Source organism: Phalacrocorax aristotelis, chromosome 3, assembly GCF_949628215.1.
Source record: "Phalacrocorax aristotelis chromosome 3, bGulAri2.1, whole genome shotgun sequence".
In the NCBI taxonomy this organism is placed as follows: Eukaryota; Metazoa; Chordata; class Aves; order Suliformes; family Phalacrocoracidae; genus Phalacrocorax; species Phalacrocorax aristotelis.
The window spans coordinates 8,026,156-8,053,117 of record NC_134278.1 but is presented as its reverse complement, the minus strand read 5'-3'; the positions used below and the strand labels follow the sequence as shown (position 1 = coordinate 8,053,117).

The 26,962-nt window shown below is 43.5% G+C and overlaps 1 protein-coding gene across 2 annotated transcripts in view; it reads left to right on the top strand.

The window, feature by feature from the left end:
* LOC142054297 (protein eva-1 homolog C-like) overlaps positions 1-26,962 on the top strand; it is a 232,709-nt gene that overhangs the window by 57,114 nt on the left and 148,633 nt on the right. For both annotated transcript variants that reach the window (XM_075086676.1, XM_075086677.1), the window contains one exon: positions 20,913-21,127. In XM_075086676.1, coding sequence (XP_074942777.1) covers positions 20,913-21,127 — 215 coding nt within the window. The remainder of the gene's footprint in view (positions 1-20,912; positions 21,128-26,962) is intronic.

Below are 26,962 nucleotides of genomic sequence, written 5' to 3'. Positions count from 1 at the left end.
GTTTTTCTTTGGAGAATAATTCTGTTTGACCCCTATGCCTTTACAAACAATATGTAGGAGGGTTTTGGTGTTGTTTCCCACTGCTTAGCCAAGATATAACAGTTCTGTTGTTTCTCAATGAAGGGAAAGTAATGTCTACACTGAAATTGTACCCAAGAAGTTTCTCTCCTTGGTAAGGCGCAGGTTGGGGAAACCCAAGCTTTGTGCCCTTGGTTTATCCTCTGGGAGGGACAGTTCTGCTCTGCAGAATCCGAGGCATTCTGCCAATTCCCCACTGTTGTTTTTATCCCCTGACCTTTCTCCTGGCTTACCCCCCTCCTACCTCGAGGACGAGATAGTGAAGGGAAGATGGAGTTACAGCTTCCTAGACATATGGCTGTTTCATCTTTTGTACATCACTTTGTGGCTGACAGGACATTTTTTTTCCAGAAAATACCTTGCATGCTAATCTCTGTGCATTAGCTGATCACAACATAAATACTTGTCCATTAATCCAATGCCTTCCTCTGTGTCTTTCATCTCCATGCTCTCCAGCATTCTCTCGTTTCACTTTTCTCTCTCCATTGTCTTTAACTCTGCTTAATACAATCCACCTCAGTACCACAGCTCCAGGCTATGGAAACAGAGACAGATACTGTAAGCAGAGTGATAGACTCAGTTAATAAACATGTCACCCAATGCTGAAGGCTATGCTTTCTGCAAAGGCCAGTCTTCATGTGACTTTGGCAGACGTGTTCCCTTCCACTGTTTCTTTATCTGCTGATAAGAGTAGCCTACTGACTTTTCTGCCATACTAACTTATTTCCAGATAATTCAAATAATTTTATTATTGGTGCTCTTTTATATTCTGATAGATTGGGTGGCTTGAGAGCAAAACCCAATACAAAGTAAGGCTTAGTACTCTGTCCTACCCATTCTTGGATCCCTGTATAGCCACTGCAGAGGTGTGGGCACTTGAAACGTGCAAGAGCAGCTATATCAGCTTGAACCAAAGGGTCACCCATAACTACTCTGGGCAACCTGTTCTAGTGTTTGATCACTCTCACAGCTCAAGGACTTCTTAATTCATGAGTCGCGTTTGAGTTCACTGATTCTTGATGGATTTTTCTTCCATTCGTTGATGTTGTGGTGTTTTTACTCCATGTAAATGTTTGAAACTTGCAGAAGGGCAGTGGCAGTAAGTGCCGCAGCTCAGCTTCACCGAAGGTAAGGAAACGCCTCCTTTTGTTTTCTTCATTTGATGCCCCTACACCAACCTTTTTTTTATTGAAAGAAACAACACTTGCCATCCCTTTACCTCCCTTCCAGCTTCTGTGTGGTCTGTTGCACCTCTCGGTTGTCTGTCTTCCAGGAAGAAGAGGGCTAGTTGCAGCTTAACACCTTTCTCTTAACTGTCTCTAAGTCCATTGCATAATTTCTGAGTGGGGAGGGAGATGGGAGGAGGCCCTGGGAATGCAGAGAATCTTCTGGACATGAGTCCTTGAATGGTTATACAGTGACACCATGGTGGTTTCTGGATTACTTCTATTCCTTCCTAAACATTGCCAGTATTTTTTTTTCGTGGTTATTAGTGAATATTGATTCTTATATTTTTCACAGAACTGTTACTATTCAATTGTGTGTTATTTTACATTTATTTACATTGACTTTATCTGTGACTTATCACCAAACTTCACAGTATCAGGCGATCTTTCTGCTGTTCACCCTGCAGTATGCTCTGCAGCACTTTCAGTGTGTGGCACTTCAGACCTGGTTTGGATGTATGCTTCAGCATAAGACATTGCAAAAATACCTGCTTTTCTTCACTGGCTTTAAGGGAAGCCTGAACATGTCCCTCACGTATGGAACCCTTTTACTGGATAGCATGTGAGGGTGGACCTCAAAGTGCCGAGTTTGCTTCCAGCACATCACGTGCTCACAAGTAGGTTGTCCTTCCTTTTGGCACTGTCTTGGGGGAAATACAGAGGTTGAGATGGCTTGCACCTGCTGCTACATTTTCTGTAGCACCCCTGGCGTGGCCTTTTCTCCTGGACACAGAAAGCCACTCTGAGGAAGGTGGTGTTCCTGGTGGGAGCAGCAGCTGGTTTTCAGAGACTATGTCCCATCATCTCTTCACCTGCCAGGTGATTTTCTTCTCTTTGCTGAGAGGTTGATTGTGATCTGGGAAGGTGTTTGTTGAGATTTGGAGAACAAACTTCAGAAGGAGTAATCAAGCAGGCTACAAGGGAATGCTATTGGTTGTATAAAATCTGGACACTATGTCATTATGTAAAATTCATAACAAATTTTTCAAGTTTCCTTATCTAAAACTGTGTTCCTGTAGCACTCTCCATGTTTGCATCAGAGTAAATCTAATTAATAAACATAGATGTGAAGACTAAACAAATCCTGAAAGGTGATCTTGTTACAGCACTTGCTAAGCAGATGCAGAGTGCCAAGTGCCATTTCCATTGTCTGGAGCAGCAGTTTGCTTGAAAGATAATGCTGTTTGTGAAAGTCAGTGATGCTGCTTGTCCAGGAGATGTTCCTGGGAAAACAATTTCTTACTTCCCTGAACTCTGTTGCAGGACAGTCTGAGTCTAACTAAAAAACCATGTCTTTGTGAACAGAGCTGAGATGATGCTCAAATGCTACCTGGGGTCATGACAAATGGAACTCCAAATTTGAAAAAAGTTTTTTTTCGAGGGTGCTTTAAAGGAGACTGGGGCTTGTCAATGCATCCTGAGAAGTGATTTGCTATCACAGAATGGCTGAGGTTGGAAGGGACTAGCATAGCTAGCAGTTGAGGGAGGTGATTGTCCCCCTCCACACTGCACTGGTGCAGCCCCACCTCAGGTACTGTGTGCAGTTCTGGGCAGCTCGTTGTAAGAAGGACATCAAACTATAAGACTGTGTCCAGAGGGGGGCAACCAAGGTGGTGAAAGGCCTCAAGGGCCAGACTTACAAGGAGCAGCTGAGGTCACTTAGTCTGTCCAGCTTGGAGAAGAGAAGGCTGAGGGGTGCCCTCATTGCAGTCTACACCTTCTGCAAGGCGGGCAGAGGAGGGCGAGGTGCTGATCTCCTCTCTGGTGACCAGCGACAGGACACGAGGAAATGGAATGAAGCTCAGATTGGTCACTAGGACAAGGTTCTTCACTGAGAGGGTTATCAGTCACTGGAACAGGCTCCCCAGGGAAGTGGCCATGGCACCAAGGCTGCCAGAGTTCAAGGAGTGTCTGGATGACACTCTTAGTCATATGGTTTAGTTTCAGGTAGTCCTGCGAGGAGCAGGGAGTTGGACTCGATGATCCTATGGGTCCCTTCCAACTTGAGTTACTCTATGATTCTGTGATTCTTGAGATCACCTAGTCCAACCTATCTGCTTAGAGGGGGGTCACTTACAGCAGGTTACTCAGGGCCATGTCTAGTAGTATTCTGAATATCTGCAAGGTTAGAGACTCCACAACCTCTCTGGGTAACCCATTCTAGTGTTTGACCAGTCTCACAGTTATATATTTAAATGGAATTTCCTGTGTTTCAGTTTGTGCCCATTGTCTCTGTCCATTCATGGGATATAATGCAAGAAAGTCTGGCTTTGTTGTCTTTACTCCCCCCAGTCAGTTTTTTATATATATTGACAAGATCCCCCTGAACTTTCTCTTCTCCAGTCTAAGCAGTCCCAGCTCTCTCAGCCTCTCCTCATACGACAGATACTCCTGTCTCTTAATCTTCCTTGTGGCCCTTCCCTGGACTTGCACCAGTATGTCCATGTCTCTCTTGTACTGGGCAATCCAGAACTGGAAGCAACACTCCAGATGGGTCTCACCAGTGCTGAGGGGTAGGCTTTCCTCTCTTGACCTGCTGGTGATACTCCTGCCGATGGCTGCCTTTGTTGTGAGGGCACATTACTGGCTCATGGTCAACTTAGCATCCAACAGGACCCCCTGGTCCTTTTCTAAAAAGCTGCTCTCCAGCCTGTAGGTCCCATCCTGTAATGATGCATGGGGACTCCTCCCCATGAGCAACACGTGGCGTTTCTCTTCAGTTAAAATTAATGAGATTCCTGTTTGCTCATTTCTCCAGGTTGTCAATGTCCCTCTCGATGGAACAACCATCTGGTCCATCAACAGCTCCTTCCAGTTCTGTGTCATCTGCAAAATATGCAGATGACATACACAGGTTCAGAAGTGTTCCTTACTGTAACAGAAAAGCATAACATTAGGCACAATATTAGAATAACTGGGTGCACTTCCCTGTCCTGTCCCATACCAGATTAATGTAGGAGGGGATACTCATCAATCTAAGCTGTCTACAGATTAAAAAAAAATATTTTAAAAAAATTCACCTTTTTTGGGGAGGGATGTGGTGTATCTGGTTCCAGTATGGGGTTGGGATACAGCTGTGATGTGCACTCGGATCCAGAGACTGGGAAAAGCTCCCAGGTCTTGTAGTTTAATCACAGCCTTTAGCTGTAATGCTGTCCATATATGAGCACAATTCTCATCGAGTTTAGTAGCAGCTGACCCTGAAACAGTTTTGGCCTGTGATGTGTTTTGGTATGTAATACAATAAGTAGGAGAAAACGTGTGCTGTGGATGTAGTTGCTGTTACAGCTGTGAGGCAAAGAGCCCTTCAAAGTGTTACTCTGCTACAGAAATCCCCTCCTCTAGCCTATTAGTCAAAACAACTGCTCTGTGTCAAAGCAGCGCAAATAGCTTTTAGCCAAAAAGCTTTTCTAACTGCTGTTACGCTGGGGCCATTCTGCTCTGTCTCATTGCTGTCCCTATACAAGGGGTTAGTGTAGTATGTGGCTTAATAAATTCCACTGTCGGATTTCTATTGTCTCTTTGTTCTTCGTTGCCAAGGAAGCCAAATATTATTTCTGTCCTTGAAAGAAGCTGCAAATATGGGGAATGGCCTCAGTGAGAGGTGGGGGAGAAAAGGGACCCTGTGGAAAAATACCTTTTGTGTTTTCACTTATTGCCTTTATAGAGATGATTGTGGTGATGTGGTAGAAAGGGGCTGGTCTGTCTTTTCTCTGTTAGTTAGATGTCTTCATTATTATTATTAACTTATATTCCAGGTTAAGCAATTCTCTCTCTTTGTGTATCCTTTCACCCACTTTGTCATGTCCTGAAGTGCTACTGAGTGCTCCTGATTGGAAATAAGTATGAATTTACCTCTTTTTATCCCCAGTATTTCTGTGGCTCACGCTGCTTCCCATTCACAGGTCCTTATTTTTTCTTTGGCCTGCCCATGGGTATAGAAATGGGACCATCTTCAACAGATATTTGGAAAACTGAGGTGCAGGGGTGATGCCAGATGAACTGTGCCGGGAACTCTTCTCTGGCCCTGTGGCTGGTGGCCAGAGCTGACCTGTTTTGATGGCACCAGGGAAGAGGTAGAAGCTGTCTGGATGGGCTTTTGGTCCTGAGAAGCTAAACTAGTATGGTTAAACCTCTACACTAACTACAGAAATGCAGTCTTTCTTTTGTTTTATGTAGGAATCACTCTAAGGCTAGATACTAAAGAGAAAAGTTACAGAGGCAGCAAGACTTCAGGAATAGCAGAAGCTGAAGAGCACCAGAGTCTCTCCAAAGACCGTGTTCCAGCATTAGCAACCACTGCGTTGCTGTGACATAAACCCCTCATTCATCTGTGGGACCCCAGAGGGATCAGGGCAGTGAGTTCCCACTGTACTGACCTTTCTTACCCAAGGTGGGCTCCACCTTGGAAAGCCCTTATTAGAAGGTCATGAAGCCACTGCTCAATGCTATGATCCACAATGAGCAGTTCAGCTCATCTTTCGATGCCTATAATGAATATACATTTGAACTAGTTAGATGGGGCTCCCTTTACAGTCAGCAGAGAGGGGTAAACTGGTTTCAGACATGGTTTGTCTGTCCTTCACTGTTCTCAGTTAGACATCCACTTTAGAATAAAATGTTTCACACCTGACAGTGCTTTCTTATTTCTGCTGACTGTATGGAGAGAGTTCAAATGGTAAACCCCATTCATGGTGGGCCCTAAGGGTCAGTCTTCTAAGCCAAAATTTTCCTCCATGCTCTGGCTTTGCCCAGCTAGGAAACAAAGCTACCTTCCCACCAATGCAAAAAAGAAAAATCTGAGGACAGGGATCTAATAGGTCTTGATAATGAAGGCGAAATCAGGATAAACTAATTTAGCCAGTAATTTTTAAAGCCCCAACAAGAATACTACAGGTTCTGTGATAGAGTGACATGATTCTTCAGGAAAAATAAAACTAGAGTTAAATTGTTGAGATATTTTGAGACAGACAAGGCTTTTCACTTGAGCACCAGGAAAGTATGGTTTGTTTAGCAGGCAGAAAGGAAGTTCCTGCATTAGTGCTTGATCTTCAGCCCAGGGTACAGAGACCATCCTGCCTTTAGTCCCAAGTGCTAATTTCCTGTCCATTCCTGCAATGCCTTTTCCAGGAGGACCATGTGGGAAGTTGAGGATAGTTAGCTTCTAGCTGCTTGGGCAACCCGACAGCTTGAACTGGCGGTGCTCAGGATGCCTGTCTCTTGTTAGTATTGTTTATATCAAACTGAAAAACCAGTTTACTTGTGAAATCATCATTCCTGCTACCCTGACAACATTTATTGTTGCTTTAAGTTGTCCAGTTACTGGTGAATAATAAATTCCTTCTTGGCTGAAGTCAATGGCTTAAACAGAAGATGCTGATCTGGCAGTTTTGCCTGGTTGTTGCATATGCAACACACTGCATGTTCTGTTAAGGCAATATTTGAAGTTTGTAGCCACGCCATCAGAGACAAGCCATATCAGAAATTAGGGGAGACTTATGCAAACCTACTTTTTTGTCTTCTTATCTTTTTCTCTTTTTGTAGCCAGTCAGAATCCCCTTTTTTCCTAGATAATTTTTATCTCTGGGTAACACAGTCCTTTCTGCAAACAGGTATAATTTTGAGCTTGACCATGTGGGAACATAAAGAGGGGTCACTTACAAATGGATGTTCTTGCTCAAAATCTTTCTTTTCCCTCCTTTTTAGTATTCTAAGGCTTCTCTCTTTCTGTTTCTTCAGTTTCCCTACCTTTGCTCAAGTGACGCAGCCACCACGGTGCTTCCAGCTGATTCTTGCACACTTCTAATGAACAAATGCGGAACAGGATTTTTTTTTATATGTCTACTCTACTCTGTGTGTCCTTTTGTTTCCCCTTTTTAATTTCCTTCTCCCCCCCCCCCCCCCCCCCTTCCTTTCACTGTTTAGCCTTTTCTATCTTGTCTCAGTCTGTCCTCATTTCCTTTCCTCTCTTGGGGTTCATAAAGCTGCCAAGGCCTGGCCAAAGAAATATGCATTTCACAGGCGAAGGTCATGCAGAGGGCAGCATCATAGTTCTTATTGCAGGTCCTGGGGAAAAGGATGCAGGTTCATTCCAGAGCTGTTGCTTTCATTAAATTTGTCAAATCTACCCTGAATAGGAATAAATAAATAAAATATGGAATTTAAAGCAGAAGGAAAAGGGAGATATTAAAATCTCAGTGTTGGAAGCAAGCTTTTGCCTAATTTTTGAATTTTCTTGGGAGGTAAGTTCTGGGAGAATTCCCACAAGGTTTCTGGTCTGGAGGGGAACCACAAGGGTGGATTCTCCACAGTGTCTCAGCAGAGCTCGCACCCTATGTCTGTGAGCAGTAGCTGCCCTTCCCACCACAGGCAGCAATTTCTCATTTGCCTCAGAAAATTTCCAACTTCTTCAGTGGAAAAATTGCTAGGTGGCAAAGCAATCCAGAGTGATTTGACCTACCTGAGCATGAAAATTGCCTATTACCCTTATTATACAACGTCAAATGAAGGGGGCCTTGAATTTCACAGTTTGGAATACAGAGAAGTTTCTAATAAAAATGACTATTGGAGCCTTAAAGTGCTTGTTAAAATCAGTGAGAGAGACTATAACCTGATTGGAAGTATTTTCCTGTAGGAGAGCTCTTCGCTGCCAAGATGGTATTTGCACATGTAAGTCACGCTGCATTATTTCATGCAAGGTAATAGGATTTCAGATTTGCTCTCCAGGATCACAGGAATTGTTCAGCATTTTGACCTGCCAGTTGAAATCTACTTTTTTTCAGGGATGTGTAGGTCACTGAGAACGCCAGAGGTGGCTTCTGGCACTGTGTGAAAAGCACTCACATCTGCTTCTGATGGCTTTAGCAGCAGCTCCTGTAGGGTTATGCACTCTTGCCTTCACTCCTGCCATTTGACCTAGTCTAAACAAAGCTGCCATCTCTCTGTACTCATAGTCTTGTCAGAATAAGTTCTCCCAAATGGGCAGAAACCTGTTTATTTAGTGTTGGTGTTCCTTAGCCCTTGTCAGATTGTCATGGCTTAGTTCTTGATTTGCTTAAAGAATTGGTCAGTGCGCATAAAGTCTCGTCTGTCACCTGTGTGGTCAAATAACTGTTTTCTTTGTCCCAGGGTGATATGCTGTGCAAAAGCTTTCTTTTCATTTGGATGGTAACAGGGTATTTCCCTGTCACTCCCAGCAAAGCTGTGGGCAAAGGCCAGGCTGCTTTTAGGCACTTCTGCTGGAGCTCTGCAGAGGCACGTGGTCCTAGCAAGGCTGATGTGTATTTCCCTTGCTGCATATTTCTAATACAGAAACAGACCTTTCCCCCTGTGTTTGCAATGGTAAAAGTCTGGTTTTTGGTCAAATTGGACAGTCCCCAACCTCCCTGGGTTGGTGCTCTGTCTCTCACTGTCACGCTGCATGGAGACATGAAGGAGCTGTCACAGACCTTGCCGGAGATCTGATATGCAGCGGCTCCTTTTATGACAGATGCCGAATATTTCCTATTTCCAGAGAAGATTTGGGACTGAATTTTCTTTGGTATACAATGAACTGGTAAACACCACGCTTTCAAAATACTAGAAGAAAAAACAAAAGGTGCATTCATTGGGCATGGGGGTACACCAGAAGACTGCTGTCAGGCACTGTGCTCACCACTGTTGACTTCATGTGGGTGATACAGCTAAGGAGGGCCCAAGAAGGGTATTGATGGAGATAAAGAGGTGCCTCGCAGAGACTTATAGGGTGCTTTTCCCCTGGGCATGGAGAAAGTATGACAGTGGTTGTTTGCAGATTGACCACACGAGCCGTGGAAGTGCAAATTCTATGCTATGTTACCCTACGCTGTTCTGTGTCATGGGTTAGGTGGAGGTGAACTAAAATGTTGATCACCATAAAATATTTTTGGCCTCTTGAATGAGTAGTGAGACATTCAGTAAGCTCAGAGCAAGTCCTGAGGGAGGTTCATGGGTCCAGCTCCTGACTGCTTTCCCAGTTACATAAGAGTATTGCCTTGGTTAATCACTTTAGCAACACATGAATAAGTTGGTCTCTGGACCTTGACAAATGGAACTAATTTGATTTCAGCAATTTTAGTGACTAGGCCAGAGGGTGCAGAAGGGCTGTCAGTCTCTCTCTTGCCTAAGACCCAGGTGTTTGTAGGAAAGCCTGAGCATCAGCATGCCCTGGGAGCAGGCTGAGTACGGGGAAGATCTTGTTTGAGCTCTTGAACTTTGCTGCAGGCAGTGCTCCCTACAGCTGCTGGAAGACACCAAGCTGTGGGATTGTTTTTCTTAGCCAGGGTCTTTCCATTTGCATGTTAGATTTGTAATAGATCAGATTTGTTTTCCATAAAAATTGTCACAAGAAGGGGTGGGATCAAAAGGACTTTGTTGTGGAACTGGAAGTCAAAATGAACACCAGTAAAACTTGTCTACCTGAGGAAGTTTACCAGCAAAGGTGCATTGGTAGTTATGCAAGTGTGTCCCCGTGTGGCTACATTTACTATGGAAAATTATATGGGTAACTTTATGGCAACCTAATTATATCACTGTAGTTTTGCTGTTAAAAATCTCTTGTATATAAGCCATCTAGAGAAAACTGTCCTTTCAATAAAATAAACCTGTTATAACTTAATTTAGAAGAGCTACATGACCCCCGGTGGTGTGAGCTCTTTATCACTACTTATCATGCAACAGCAAGGCCACAGTGAGCAGTGCTGTGATTTATTTGTGTGATGACTGTGTTTTGGAAAGGACTTGGTTGAGAGCCAAGGAGAAAGAGTGAATTGGATCTGCTCAGGAAGTATCACCCATGTAGTTCCTTCAGCTATAAAGTGATGACCTTAACACTTACTGCAGCTGTATCTCTAGAATGAAATAGTGCCTAGCTTGTCTGTAGTGCCTGGAATTGACCTTTTGAGGCTGTAAGAAGTATACACTAAATCTCTCAAAATTACAGCTCTTGTTCTCCAAGTACTGAACAAACCCCATAAGGCTTCCCAAGGTAACCTGGAAATTATCTTTAGGTTATGAGATAACATATATTTTATAAATATGACTGTGCTATGTGCAATATACTTTATATAATTGACACATAATACATACTAATGCATGCTAACTTTTTACAATTAAAGAAAGACATTAATATTTGTAATGCTGGACCACTGACATATTAATTATATAATGTATTAATATATAGATGAAATACATACACACAGGCATGGAATTTTTAGTGGGAAGTGTTAGGAGTTGCCAAATCTGGTAGCCTGATAGAGGCAAAGCAGCGAAAGCCCGGTGTTCCCCAGCCCAGGCAGTAGTGATGCTCGGCATCTATTCTGGACAGGGAGATGTGCCTGTGTCTGGCCACAAAGATCAGCACAGGCAGAAACACTCAGCATTCACACAAACACAAACAGCACCAGTGGCCTCATCCTGTCCCCCTCTCTGGCTGATCAGGATGAAAGCCTGTCAGTAGAAAACGTGCATGCAAACATACAATGTAGGTCCCCCAGTAACTGGCCTGAGACAGTCTATGCAGTAGCTGGCTCATGGGTCCCCTCATCTGCAGTCACCTCCCACAGAGGCGTGTGCACATGGATCGGTCTCTCCATTGACTCCCTGACTCCTGGTCTTCCTGTAGCTGGCCTCGACCTCCTGGTCTCTCCTGTAGCCAACTCACTGGCTGTCTGGTCTCACCAGTATCTGGCCCAGCCACTTGCCTACCTGGCTCCCAAAGCTCTTATCCTACATGCCAGCTAGTTCAGCCTGATATTCACTAGTGGTCATGCACTGACATACATACCCATACAGTATGCACACTCTCGCTCTGGTTGCTGGCAGGACAGACACACAGACCCTCTGACCTGTGGTCTGACTCCGGTTGCTGGCACTGAGGCCCCCATACCTGCACATGCACACAGACCAATGAAAAGGGCTTTGATCTAAAATACGGGAGCAGGAATAAACAGCTGGAGAGAGGGTTGCAAGTTGGTGAAGTCCCGGTGCAGCTCTTTCCAGCCAGGTTCTCTGTATTGTCAAATGTCCTTCAACATCGTGGCTGCCTGCCTGCAACCATACAGCTAGTGAAACAAGAGTTTTAAAAAAATTCTTTAAACCTAGCGGAATTGGATGGTCAACACCTTGAATTACAGGTCATGATACTGGTATAAGATTATAAGAGAAACACTGACAAACTGGAGGGAGTCCGCTGGAGGGCCAGTAGGATGGTTTGGGGCTGGAGTGCATGGCATAGTAGGGGAGGCTGGAGAAGAGAAGGCTGAGGGCGTATCCAGGTGCTTCCTTCTGCTTTCTAAAAGTGGTTATACATAAACCAGAACTAGAGTCCTCTCAGAGGTGCAAAATAAAAAGGCAAGAGGCAACAAACGTGAGTTGTTGCAGGGGAAATTCTGAGCACTTCTTTGGAAAAAATTTTAAACAGAAGGGTGGTGAAGCACTGGCATGGATGCTTCAGAGGCTGTGCAATCCCTGTCCTTGGCAGTCCTTGCTCAGGGCTGAACAGTGTGCTGAGCAGCTTGATCTCGCTTTGATATTGGCCCCACTCTGAGCAGCAGTTTGGACTAGATGACCTGCAGGAGGCCCTTCTAGGCTAAATTTCCCTGATTCTAGAAAGTAAAACTTTTTTTAAAAAGACAAACTTTAAACTTTGTTCATTTGCCTTTTCAAAATGTAAAAGATCAGGAAAAAAGAGATAATCTCCATAGCCATAAGGGCTTTAAAAACTTATTTTAGAAAAAAGTATGTTCTCAAGAAACCATAGACTTATGGGACATTCAAAGAAAATAATCTAAGATGATGTTGAAATAGGAAATAAGATTTTTTTTTTTAAATGGATTTTTTAGAATAATTCTTTAAAGTTCTGGACACAAAAGACTTGCAGTTGGAGTTGTTTATTAAATGCTCCAGAGTTATTCCAACAGTCTGTGGAAGGGCTGTTGTGTTTTATTAAATTCTATAGGAGTTTATAGTCTGGAAACGTAAGGGACTAATTAGCAATAATCCTCACCAGTATCTGAGTTAGATTCAAGCCTGCAGAGTTGAAAACCACCATGTTTTTATTCCTGTCACCCCTACCTGTCTCATCCTTACGCAAACTCAGGGAGACCTATGAAATACTATTCAGCATTTACAAAATGTTACCTTGTTTAGCCGTAAAACGCTGACACTCAGCTGCAGTTCTAAATTCACTCTTGTTTCAGAGCTGTTTTTCTAAGTTAACACTGGATACTGTTTGGAGCGGCAACTGTGGTACAGAAGATCAGATAGTGGGCAAGGAACTGTTGACTAAAATAAAAATATTTTCCAAAGTATGCTTACAAGATGTTGAAGTTTTTCCAGTGCTGTATGGTATCTGAAAGGAGAAAGGGTTGGGGAGAAGTTGAAATAAAAGCAAATCTCTCTGTAGAAGGTTTGTAATAGCAAATTTTAATCTCCAGTATTAGTAACAAAGCAAAACAAACCCTGCTTGTCTGTACTAGGCTGCTGTGTGATTTGAGAGAGCTGCTTTTACTCCTGCAGCCACAGGATTATCAGTAATGCCTGGTATGAAATGCATTCATTCAGTTACTTGCTCCGGCTTCAAGCCTTCCCTGGGGTCACGTTTCTGCCCTGTTTCCCTATCCTCGTGGTGTGTTATTCTATTCCACTGGCTTAACACTGTTTCTGTGAGATGTTATGAGTATCAGTGTACTGTGTATAAAGAATAAGCTGAAATTCTACAGTCTATAGCCTATCTGAAAAACAGTCTGGTCTAGGGGTAGTCTGAGCTCCAGAAAAGGGTCTGATTAAGGCCTCTCCTGGAAGAAAGTTCTGTTTCACATTTACAGTCTCAAAACCACCTGCAAGGAAGCTGAGGAAACTAGAAGAAAATAAGAGTAGATATTGAAAAAACAATCTAGATCTGGAAAATTAAGAGGATTAAAAAACAAAAAAAACCTGTGTCAATCAGGGGCAAGGCAATGTTTTATTCACTAACACAGTTAATTGCACTGACTTCACATGTTTTGGATAATGGGAAATTTCTTGCTTCTAAGTACGATTTTTTTTCATTATGCTGATTTTTCTCAATTATATGTATACACTTCTATATTTGTAACTACAAAAGCTTAAAATGGGGCATTTTAAGAAGAAATTACTGTAGCTTAGATATAGCTTGATGCAGATATTAATGAGGCTCTGTCTTGAATTATGTGTAATAGAATCATAGAATCGTTAAGGTTGGAAAAGACCCTTAAGACCATTGAGTCCAACCGCTAACCTATATCTGCCAAGTCCACCACTAAACCAGACCCTCAAGCACCATGTCTACCCTTCTTTTAAATACCTCCAGGGATGGAGACTCCACCACCTCCCTGGGCAGCCTGTTCCAATGCCTGACAACCCTTTTGGTGAAGAAGCTTTTTCCTAATATCCAACCTAAACTTCCCCTGGCACAGCTTGAGGCCATTTCCTCTCATCCTATCGCTTGTTACTAGGGAGAAGAGACTGACCCCCACCTCGCTACAACCTCCTTTCAAGTAGTTGTAGAGAGCAATAAGGTCTCACCTCAGCCTCCTCCAGACTAAACAAACCGAGCTCACTTCGTCGCTCCTCATAAGACTTGTTCTCCAGACCCTTCACCAACTTTGTTGCCCTTCTCTGGACATGCTCCATCACCTCGATGTCCTTCCTGTAGTGAGGGGCCCAAAACTGCACACAGTACTCGAGGTGCCGCCTCACCAGTGCCAAGTACAGGGGCACAATCCTTGCCCTGCTCCTGCTGGCCACACTATTCCTGATACAAGCCAGGATGCTGTTGGCCTTCTTGGCCACCTGGGCACACTGCTGGCTCATGCTCAGCTTGCTGTCAACCAACACCCCCAGGTCCTTTTCCTCCAGGCAGCTTTCCAGCATGGGGTTGTTGTGACCCAAGTGCAGGACCCGGCACTTGGCCTTGTTGAATCTCATACCGCTGGCTCCGGCCCAACGATCCAGCCTGTCCAGGTCCCTCTGTAGGGCCTTCCTGCCCTCCAGCAGATCAACACTTCCACCCACCTTGGTGTCATCTGCAAACTTACTGAGGGTGCACTCAATCCCTTCATCCAGATCATCAATGAAGATATTGAACAGGACCGGCCCCATCACTGAGCCCTGGGGAACACCACTCATGACCGGCCGCCAACTGGATTTGACTCCATTCACCACCACTCTCTGGGCTCAGCCATCCAGCCAGTTTTTAACCCAGCACAGAGTGCACTTGTCCAAGCCGTGAGCAGCCAGCTTCTCCAGGAGAATGCTGTGGGAGACAGTGTCAAAGGCCTTACTAAAGTCCAAGCAGACAATGTCTAAAGCCTTCCCCTCATCCACTAAGCAGGTCACCTTATCACAGAAGGAGACCAGGTTAGTGAGGCAGGACCTCCCTTTCATAAACCCATGCTGGCTGAGCCCGATCCCCTGGTTGTCCCTCACGTGCTGCATAATGGTATTCAAGACAATCTGCTCCATGACCTTTCCCGGCACCGAGGTCAGGCTGACAGGCCTGTACTTCCCCGGATCCTCCTTCCAAACCTTCTTGTAGAGGGGCGTCACAATCGCTAGTTTCCAGTCATCTGGGACCTCCCCTGTTGACCAGGACTGCTGATAAATGATGGAGAGTGGCTTGGTGAGCTCCCCTGCCAGCTCCCTCAGTATCCTCAGGTAGATCCCATCCGGCCCCATGGACTTGTGAACATCCAGGTGGAAGAGCAGGTCGGTGACTGCCACCTCTTCAACAACTGGGACTTCATTCTGCATACTAGCTCCATCTCCCAGCACAGGGGCCTGACAACCCTGAGGATGACCAGTCTGACTGTTAAAGACTGAGGCAAAGAAAGCATTAAGTACCTCAGCCTTCTCCTCATCTTTACTGGCAAGGTTACCTTCCACATCCAACAAAGGAGGGAGATTCTCCCTGGCTCTCCTTTTGTCACTGATGTATTTATAAAAGCATTTTTTGTTATCTTTAACGGTGGTGGCCAGTTTTAAGTTCCAACTGGGCCTTTGCCTTCCTAATCTTTTCCCTGCTTAACCTCACAACATCCTCGTAGTCCTCCTGAGTCACCTGCCCCTTCTTCCAAATAGTTCAAATAATAGTTCATTAACCATTAAAATCCTTTGAGTTTCCTGTAATTTATTAGAAGTTTTGGATCATATCTGAACAGTTTGTGCGGATTTGTGTTTGTCTCTAATCCTCCAGCACGCACACCCACAGAGGTGTTTCTTGGTGAAAGCTGTAATTTGCCTTCTGATGACTGGTGAGCTGGTGTGTTGCTATGTGCCTTGTCAAGCAAAACTAGTACTTAGTGGAAGCAGGAGAAGAGGCCTTACTACTTTTAGACATCCATGGTTAAATATGATGTATGAATGACTGTGTATGCTCTACTATTATCCTACATCTGGCTGGAAGGAAAACTCTTATATCATCTGTGCTTTTTGAAGCACCTCATCAGTTGCTGTGGTTTCAAAAAGGCAGGGTTGTAACTCTATAACAGTAAGTAAAGGATGATGTTTAGATTTACAATACCTGTAAAATGATGATGTTCTGTATGAAACTATTATTTTTGTCTAGTCTGCATGTGCCAAAGGTTAGGACTGGCTGTTGGATGAGAACTGAGCAACAGTTCCCTGGAGAGGCAATGGTAAAAATGGTTCTTGGTAACAGGCGTTGCTGGGTGGGATTGAGTTACAGTTGGCATTAAGGGTTGTGTTTGGGAGTAGCGGAGAGTAATTGCTGTTGACTGACAGGAGTCAAACGCTAGACTTTGGAAAAATAAATTGCGAGGAATGTTTGGAGGGAACATTTCCTTCTCATTAGAGGGAAAAATGATCTATCATTTTTGTGAGGTGCTTCTTTTGGTTGTTTATTCTGTCTTCAGTGTGTAAATGCTCGCTTTGGTAATGACATTGGTCTTCTGAAATGAGGAGATGACTCCTGTACATTGACTCCTATACGTTGGTTTAATTTAACAATGCCCACCAGCAAAGATTCCGTGTCCTCAACACAATCTTTAAAAAAAGAGAATTGCCAAACCCCAAAGTTTTGAGATTGTTTTTGTTTCCCCAGACTTTCAAAATATATGGCATTTGGAAAAGATTTGGTGGGCTTAATGCTTTAGATTTCTTTTATGCTTTCAGCATGCTTTCAAGCTGAAATAGATATTTTAATGAAAAGCTCAAATTACCACCTTCTCTAACCTTGTCCTCCCTGGACAGGCTAATAAGTGAACCACCAAAAAATTTCCTGATAAAATAAAGAGGATTTATGTCACTTACGCTCCAAGGTGAAGCATGACAAAATAGAGTAGATTTGACTGTGGCAGTACAGCTGGGATATTTTCCTCAAATAATTGCTTTCCTTTGGATCCTGTATCCTACAACAGGGATTTCACATCCCAGAATTTGAGAATGAAGAAAGGAGTTGCAAATGTCTTTGGCCATCTTTAATAACAGTCTGCCTTATCTTAGTTTGGAGTGAACACTTGTAAGGCTGTAGCTTGTATCTCACATAATACAATGAAATATACTTGGTGAGGAGTCATAAAATCATTTGATAACACCTTTATCATCTCAGTTCCTTGACTGTCATATTCTGTGGTCTATGAATAGCTGATCAGTGATCTGCTGTATCATTTTACTAAACTAAAATAGTTTCTTGCAGCCATCCAAAAGAGATTTTTCATGCTTGCCAGGAAAGAGTCCATGAGCTCTGTAAGCTATTCCTTGTGTACTAATGAAGTGCTTCTTACCTTGGTGTACAAAGGCCATTGAAGTCCTCAACACCTGCCATTGGCTACATGTTTATGCATTTCATTCAGTAAAGAGCATCCCAGCAGTTGCCTCCCTGGTACCACATGTAGTGATAGGCAGTGAGAGGTTAGTGGTTGGACTCGATGATCTAAAGGGTCTTTTCCAACCTTAACGATTCTATGATTCTATGATTCTATGAAAAGGTAATTGGAGACTTGTTACCAAAAATTCAGCAAGGATGCTAAAAACAATTAAGATTTTGGATTACTGAACCATGAATCAACGGGTAAAGAAATGCCAACACTTTCAAAAGAACTACCAATGAATGTAGTGCAAATTTGGCATACTTTAAGAGGAGAAGAAAAGAGCATTAATTCTCTACAGCTACTTCCTTTTCCTCTTTGAAGAACATCATGTCATCCCTGATAATGCCCATGCCTAAGCCAGTATATTCTCTCTGACAGTGGTCAGTGCCAGATGTTTCAGACTTTGTGCCTTGTTTATTATTAGCCAGTCACCATCAAAGCATTCAATCCCTTCATTATCTTGAGCTTGAATGAACTCAAGTTATTTTGAGATTGCTGATGGAAGACGAGAGGAAGGGGTTGTTTCAACAAGTAATCTGCACTAATGGCAGGGGTTGAAACCTTCCGTGATCTTGAATTGGTAATAGGAAAGGCACACTCTAGGATGGCTGTTCTGACGGAATAATTGGATATTCAGAGGAGTCAGTAGTCTTGACTGCACTTTGGTTGTATTTCTCTGGCTCCTTAATAGGTCAGCCTCAGGGAAGGGTCCTAATGCACTGAAGTAACAGCGTGGAAAGTGGGACTTAATGGTTTGTGTTATATTCTGGTTTTGTTTGTAGTTTGCTTTTCCTGATGCCTGTCTTATATGGTTGCCTTAATTTTGAGGGAGAAGAGCTGATCTGACTCCAGGACTAGGTGTACAGCATCACACACAGCATCACTAGGTGTACTGACTGGGAAAGCAGATGCACTCCAGTAGTTTGTTTTATCCTTGGAGGGCTTCCTTGCGCAAGTGAGATAAAGGCACTAAATTACACAGTGCTGTTCCCTCATCTGATGCAGCCCTGTCACTTACTGTAATTACTGGGGCTGTGTTTCAGCTTTTTTCTTATGAGGAAATGCTGCCCTGGGGACTTGGCAATTAATATGTTGATTTGAGTAAATATCTATTTGGCACACACCTTGAGGCACTGCAGCAACAGAACTGCTAAATAAGAGCTACAGACTAAAATTCAGAGAAATCAGAGAATCCAGCACTCATAGTGGCTGCTTGAATGCTGAAGCTGAATTACTGTGTGTTGGTTATCTCAAAGATCAATTATTATGGTTGTTTTAGGCACCTCGAAATTTGTTCGGACCAGTATTCTTTCACACAACTCCTGGGGCAGGTTTCAATTCTGGTATGGAAGAAGAACTATTCCCAGTAAAAGCTCTGAATGAAGCCATACTATTTTGGAGAGGAAGAGGAAGTTGCTGGATTTGGCCTTAGGGACAGAGAAAAGGCTTTGTGAGTGTTTAACTTAGTGGAGTAAATATACCCTACAGATGTGTCTACAAGGATAGCTAGATCCTGAAATGATTCTGAGCAAGCCACATGAATTCTCTCAAACCACATGAATTGTGTTTCCCTGTGTGCGTTATCACATCGTGGAAGACAGGATGATGAACGTGAGGATGCAGTGCACCTTACGGCAATGAAGGGTAACTGCATACTAAGCTGGACTCTCGGTATAGCAAAGATGTTGAGAAACTGGAGAGAGTCCCTTTAGCTGCCAAGAAGGCAAGGGTACTGGAACATATGATAAATAATAAGAGACTGAGGGAGATGGTCTGTTCATCTAGGAGAAGTAAAGAATAAGGACAGTGGGATCTAATTACTGCTTTACACTACCTAATGGTATAGAGAAAATGGAACCAGTCTTTTCTCTGAAACACACAATGAAAGAACCAAATGGAACAAACAAAAGTCATAACATGGGAAATTCCAGCTGCATGTAATGAAAAAGTTTTTCACCCTGAAAGTCGTTAAGCACTGGCACAGGTTGCCCAGAGAGGTTGTGGAGGCCCCATCCTTGGAGATATTCACTACTGGAGAAGGCCCTAAGAAATGTGATCTAAGTTGGTCCTGCTTTGAGCAGAAGGTTGGACTAGATGACTTGCAGAGGTACCAGCTAAATTATTCTATGACTGTGGGCTACTAAGAAAATAGTCACAATTTAGCCATTAAAAAAAAAAAAAAAAAAAAAAAAAAAGACCAAGATATACCTCAGGTTCCCTTTTAGGAATTTGCCTAGGGACTACTTGTTTCTCTTGATGGTTTTGTCTTTTCTCTGTACTCTAACTCTTAAGAAAAGAGTCTACCATTTCTTAATAAATGAGGTAGAGAAAGACAAGGACAGGACATTGTGGGATTGCTGCTGGTAGACTTGTGTTGGTGGCCAGTAGTGGGAAGGGGACTTCCAAACTTATTATAGAGAGGAAGTCTGCAGCGTCGAATGGGATCACGGCCGACACTGATATAGGACATGATATAGAGTTCCCTGCACAGATGCCTCTATATCAGCACCATGGAGTTTTAACCCCGGGTGTGAGTGTGGCAAAGTCAGGATTTGTTTGGCAGTTGCCATGGAAACCTGTGCACAATCAGCCCTTTTAGCTCAGTGTGACTTTAATGAGGCTTTGCCTCCATGCTTTATTGTTAACAGCTTTATTGTGGATAACATCATCCTCTAACAAACAGGGAGAGATTTGGGTCTGTGTACTGTTTTCCTTCTAAAAAGATTGAAACTTTGCAGAATTGGTGAGAAAGCAAAGGTTTTGTGTCAAAGGCCTAGAACAGAAGGTGCAACCAGAAGAATTGAAGTGGTGTACGGTGAAGGGAGATCAAAGATGTGACTGGTGTGCCATGATGGAATAGGACCTCATACAACCAACTGTAACCCAAGCTTTTCCCTCTAGTGACTCAGTGTCTGGGCCTGGTTCACAGGAAAAGTGAGGTTGGAAGGGACTTCACTTCTCTAGTCTAACCTCCTGCTCAAAACTGGGTCAACTAGAAGGTCAGACCAGGTTGCTCAGGGCTTTATCCAATAAGGTCTTGAAAGCCTCCAAAGATGTAGACTGCACAACTTCTCTGGGCAATCTGCTCTGCCGATTGACTGCCCTCACAGTGAAAAAGTTGCTCCATATACCTGGTCTGAAACGCTCTTGTTTCATCTTGTGCCTATTATCTCTCATTGTCTTACCATGCACCTCTGTGAAGAGCCTGGCTCCATCGCCTTAATAACCTCCTTGTAGATATACTGGCAGGCTGCTATTAGTTTCCCCCAAAGCTGTCTCTTCTCCAGGCTGAACAAGCCTCTTCTTACAGGTCAGGTGCTTCAGCTCCCAACCCTCTTGGTGGCCCTCTGCTGAACTCACTCCAGTTTATTGATGACTGTCCTGTATTTGGGGGAAAAAAATTGCATGCAGTATCTAGATGTGGTCTAAATGATGAGTCTGGCTCAGCTACATTTCCTGTAAACTTGGTATCTATGCCAATGTGTGTAAGTGGAATGATTGGAGTAAGGGTTTGGACCATCTGAATATTGCTTCCCCTAAGGATATATAACATGGCTGAAAGCCAAATCACCAACCCCCACCACCATGTCATCGTCTCTCGCCTTTGCATGTCTGTGAGATGAGTATTAAAAAGCTGCGTCCCTCATTGCTTGTTAGTTGTGCTTGTTAGACCACACTGCTGTAAATCACCTAAATATTAACTACCTTTCACTAATAATGTTTTTTGTCATGTTTTTTGCAGGTTACATATCACAAGTACTAAAGAATTACACTGACCATGCCTGCGATGGAGAATACGTCTCCCTGAGATGTCCTCACAGAACCACCATCAGCATCCAGTCTTCTTTTTACGGCCGGATTGTACCAAGTCATCAGATGTGTCCTTCTCGCTATCCCCACTCCTATGCAACTTTAATTAAAGAAGATGTTGCCTGTTCAGTTGGCACTTCCCTTCAGGTATTGCACAATAAACTGGATCTGTTAATTTTGGGATTCATCTTTCCTTGCCCAGGCAGCAGCTGTCTGTGCTGGTGCTGCATAGACTGGTATCAGGCAGTGCTACGCAGTGTGGGAGCACTGTCATCTCACACAGCTTAGTGGGTAATTAATCTTTGTACTTTAGACAGGACTGAATTAGTTTTTGCTGATGAATTTCTTAATTTTATGGCAACTCTAGTCCATAACAGTTCAGGAATGTGGTTGAAACAGAATGAGACCGCAAGACCACATTATGTTTGACTGGGTTTGAAGCTTTTTGTTTTTATAGTTTCCATTCCCAATGGTTAGCTTTTTCAACAAATTCAGAAGTTGCCGTGGCATTCTTTTGACTTCAGAACTGATCCTATTTCAAGAGGCTTTTACTTTGGTAACTTGAAACCCAGAGACAATCCTTGGTTTTACTTTTTCTGATTCATTTGGTTCTCAGGCCACTGTAAGTGATCATACATCACTTAAGCTTGTAATCCCAAGCATCAGCAGTTAATCAGCTCTGTCCATTTTTGTAGGGGATGTTGTCTATACGTATCCTCCCAAGAGCACATGTGACGTCAGCAAATCAAAGGATTATTTGGAAGTTGCCAGTGTTACTCAATTGTCAGTAGGAACAACTAAAATTAGAAACATGAGTTGGCTGTTGTTGTTGAGCTGAATGGGGTCTGCTCCTGGGCGTTGAAGTAAGCACAAGTCTTTCCAAGTGCAGGATTTGGGACTGTAAAAACTTTCGGGCAAAGATCTCAAGCATCCAGTGTGTTTATGGCTATGAATCAATAATAACTCATAATAAAAATTTATAGCAGAGCTAGATTAATGAACCTGCTGGGCTAGTGAGTAACTTCTTTTATAATTTGACTAGCAGCCAGAGTTTCCCCCTTCACATCTCATTCTTGCATCCAGGGTTTTTAAGAGGAATTTACAGCATTTTTTTAAAGTTGATATGAGTGCTTTGGCTTACAAATGTCAGTGGTAAATTCTCAAGAAATTGTGCAGGGTTGGTGCTTGCCTGTAGTGTAACCCTTAAGCTGACAGATTTGCAGTTGCCCTCATAACACTGCACAACAAATGACCGAGTTGTAGAATGGGAGGACGTGGTTCTTATCAGTGGAAGGTTTTCCGGATATGTTAATGAAAGTTCATAATATGACAGACAAGAGGCAGTTGTGTTGTTCAGGGTGCGAGAACATGGACTGAAGACTTTGGCAGAGGCCAGCCTTCCCTTCTCTTTTTTTTATTGATTTACTGCAAAATTTTCTTGAAATATTTTATTTACCTGTGTGATTGATAGTGATGTGCTTAGCCTCATCCCTTGCGGGTGAGTGACCCACTTGAGACATCTGGAAGAACTTGAGAACAGGGAAGATGTAACCTTTAGCTTTCCATGCCATGGTTTTATGTGTAGGAAGGATTTAAAAGAAATCCTTACCTGCCTGGCTTAACTCCTTATGTCCTCAGAGCTGTTACCCATTAGCTGTGCCTCCAGCACTTACAGGGCTTGTAATTACAGCTCCCCTATTTATCAGAGTGAGAACTATGTTCCCTGTAGGCAGTCGTGCAGCAGATCTCTTGTACAGTCAGTTTGTTATATATGACTGAGACTGGAACATTCCTGTTCCCCCATTTTTGGAGATGCAGATGTACTAGGAAAGTAGATGACATTCTCTGTTCTGCCACAAATTTCTTGAGGGACTTTGGGCAAGTTCTTGAGTCTTTATGGAGAAGATCCACAGTGCCTCCTCGGTGCCCCCATATCTGTCTTTGATACCTCAATGTGCTGTGCTTGGCGAGGGTAGGATCAGTCCCAATGCCAGAGGTGATTCTTGTCTTCTTTCTCATTCCTGGAGGGGGTGAGGCCTCTCTGAAGGGTAAGCCAGAAACTCTACAAGCTGAATGGCAAGCTGCCTGCAGCTTGCTGGTAGGAAATGCATGTATGTAGGAAAATTGGAAAGCTGTAGTCAAGAAAATTGTGTGTGTATTTTTGTGGTTTTGAAACCCAGCTATATGGCTGCTATAGGCAGGACCAATTGTGTGTGTATTCTGATAGTAATTTAAAAAGTGAGCCAAACCAATCCCTTCAAAATTAAGTATATAAAATCACTGTGTCTAATCAAACCCATGACTGTATAAATTTGCTGCTTCTCTGGAAAGTGGCCTGGAAGGAGTGTAAGGGGCATTTATTAATACTATTCTCTGTAAACACTACCTGTGAGTAACAGTTAATTCCCATTTAGAAGCTCTCTCCCCTGTAAATGTTGAGTTCAGATGTTGTTTCTATGTTAAAAAGGGGAAAGAAAGGGTTGATTACACTGAGACAACCACTGCTAATCCAGCCTTATGTGGTTGGCTGCCATGATCCCTTACTTTAGTCACTTGTTTTTGTTTGAAATGAAATGCAGACCACTTGGGAGAGCGTGTCCCAGACATTAAGGCAGTGACCCCAAACTACATGTTTCTGTTATTCTAACACCATAATGCCAGATTTAGTGGGAGATTTCCAAATGCACAAAGAATTTGGACATTCAGACTGGGATTTCGGTTTTGATGTGATAGGTCTCTTGTTAACTTTTAGATTAAGTCACATGAATATGGAGAGATCAGAACAAAATAAAGTTGTGTTGAAAGCCCCACATTATTTGTTTTCTAAACAGCTCCCCCTGCTCCCTGCATTTGACTCAGTTTGACAGGGGAGCCCAGAGTTAGGCCAAGCCACATGAGGTATGTGGCAGGAAGGACAGAGAGATTTGTGCTGTATTTGTGAAGCATTTTTGAGATATTTTCAAGATAGGAGTGTAGAAAGTTCCCACTCATCCTGTAATAGAAAAGCTCATTTGTGGCACTAGTGCTAGTCTGGCCTGGTATTGGCTCTTCTGTGCTTTCCTTGTGGTGTCCTGCAGAGGGTATTCCCAACTGGGAAGTAAAAGAGAGCAGTGTCCTCATCCCAGACAGGAGGGCTGGATGGGGGCCAGAGAAAAGGAATATCTGGAGCCTTGGTGGCTCTGGTAAAAGGGACCCATGCAGTGCAAACTGTCCTGCCTTGGCAGAAGAGGTCTGTGAGGAGAAGCTTTATTGTTGCTCAACCATCTCTTCTTCTGCTCTTACATAGGTCAGGAAGAACAGCCGCTAGGACCAAAGTCTATTCATCTTTCACCCAAAGAAGTAAACTCTTGAATATTAAGGGTCATTTACCATGGAATCATACAACAGTTTGGGTTGGAAGGGACCTTTGAAGGCCATCTAGTCCAACCACCCGCAGTGAGCAGGGACAACCTCAACTCGATCAGGTTGCTCAGAGCCCTGTCCAGCCTGACCTTGAATATTTCCAGGGATGGGGCATCTACCACCTCTCTGGGCAACCTGGGCCAGGGTTTCACCACCCTCAGGCACGTTGAAGTCATGCCATTGAAAATGGTTGGCAATAAGTAACAGGGTGTTTATCCACACTGCATAATTTATGCAGAGAGGTGAGTTGTGTGCCCACTAGAAGGTCTGTATCACCAGAGCAGGATCATGCAGAGATGTTAGCTTTGTTTTGAAGGTGCAGAGCTGCATTAACATAGTCCTGTATGTGTTGGTGTCATTGCGATGACCTGTAACTCCCACGTACCTTTACTCCTTTGGAGCAATCATGCAGGTGCAGTTGGTCTGAGAATGCAACCTAAAAATTTTGAGGGCTTGATGATTTTTGGTAGGTTGGTGCATTGTGCTTTCACAATGGAGTTTTTCTCTTGCTCTGTAACCTCATGTCACCCACATAGCCCATTTTTATCTGCACAATGTCTGATTTTTTTACTGTGAGAGTATGGAGAAGAAGCTAGATTACATTGCTGCACAGCAGGGGGAGACACGGGAACACCTGCAGACACCCTTTACTCCGAGGAAGTCTGGTAGGGACCATCATCATCTGCTTTAGCCTCTCCCTTATGCTGTAGTTCTCTCACCTCTCACACTACTGCACACATTTGCATTTCCCTGCCATGGGGACATCTCATGAGGTCTTGCCTCTGGGGAAATAAGGAAGCTGATAAACACATACAGCAGCAGTGTACGTTTATTCAAATGAACACATAAATGTTGGCACAGAGGACAAAGGAGATATAGGGGTGTTAAGTGCAGAAGCATTGCCTAATGATAAGTGCCTACCGATAAGTGAATCGCTTTAGTAAAAATCCTAGTCACTCCTAGCCAAGCTCACAATACACAACTTGTGTCTGCAAAAATACATGGATGCGTGTGTATATTTGAAGAAAGCTGCTCAGCTGAAGAGGAAGAGGGTTGGCGTGGCCTGTTTATAAAGCTTTCTGCAGCTGCTCATTTCCAGGTCAGTATTCCTAATGTCACTTGTTTTCAACAATAAACAACTCAAAGTCTGTAGGGAAGAATGTTTAATGGTTGGCCTAAAATTATTGCTTATTACCAGAAAACTAGATTACACTTTACAGTAGATTACCTGCAATATTCTCGTTTTGGTAAATTGACAGAAAAGTAAACCCACAATTATTTAGAAGGAAAACAGAAAGCCCTGGAGCAAAGCTTATTTATAAGGAAAATAAAAAGCCCTGGAGAGGTGTGTTTTGTCCTTGGTGTCTCTGCTTCCAGATATTTACCAAAGACACTGTAGGCTAACTTCTCTCCTAATAGATGCATGTACTGAAATCAGCAGGAAGCTACACTTCAGGGGGCAATGTTCTACGGTGTGACTTCTTTCCCCAAGATGAACCATGCTTACACGGTCCTGCGGAGTCATGCGTCTTGTTAGAAAGATTAGCCACTTTGGGGAGGGAGTGCAGGCATGGCCTGTGGTCTGGGTTTCTTTCAACACTCTCCGGGACAACCAGTCATTGGTGACAAGAATCACTAGTGCTGCTGATGTGGTATTTCCTTTTGTCCTTTAAGTGAGATACAGGACACCTTTGCTGCCACCAACTCAGCTGTCACGCCAGCAGCATGAGGCAGCCGTACAAAGGGCAGCAGATTCCTTGCATGCTAACCTCCCTCCCTTTTATTTGCACCTACCAGGAAGGTTTCTGTGATAGAAAGCAAAGGGGAGCTGACCTCTTCGGTGGCAGAAAGATGAGATAAACTTTCCAGTAGCTGCATGACTCTGAAAGCATGGCCCAGTTGTTGATCACAAAACGGTGGGCTGGAAGGTGTGTGTGTGTTATAGTTTCTGAAAAGGGTTTTATTTTCCCCAAGTATTCTAGAATAACAGCGTGGGAAAGTAAAATACAAAGTAGAAGAAAATGACTGAACTGCTTTATCTTTCTTGATAGGCCAAAGACAGTGGTTACTGCCATGCCCAGTCACAGGGTATTGTGTGGTCCCGCTGATGTAACAGCTCTACATGGCCTCAACAGGAATTAGGGTCCTGCTGTATAGGCACTGTATAAACTTAGAGAAACGCTCCTTTCTCATGACTCTGAACATCTGTAAGATGATGATGGTCAAGAGGAAAGAGGAAGGAAAATGATAGAAAGGGAGAACAATGGTCATCAGTACCACTGGGAGGAGAACCCACTGTTTGTCATATTGCATAATACAGGATCTCCACAGCTTACACACAGTTTGAACAAGGAAAGTTAGTCTCAGAAATGTCAGTGAATTAAAGAGCAGTTCGGGCAACTCTTCATCAGACTGTATTAATTAATTTGCAGAGGATGGTGAGCAGTGAGTTCAGGGTCCAGAAGAGGTTACTGCAGTGCCAAAGTTGCTCTTAAAAATCACAGAACCAGTGCAGCTTCATTCATGAATCTTGCCCAGGCTGAAATACAACGCTCTGGCAAACAGCTCCTGCAGCTAATT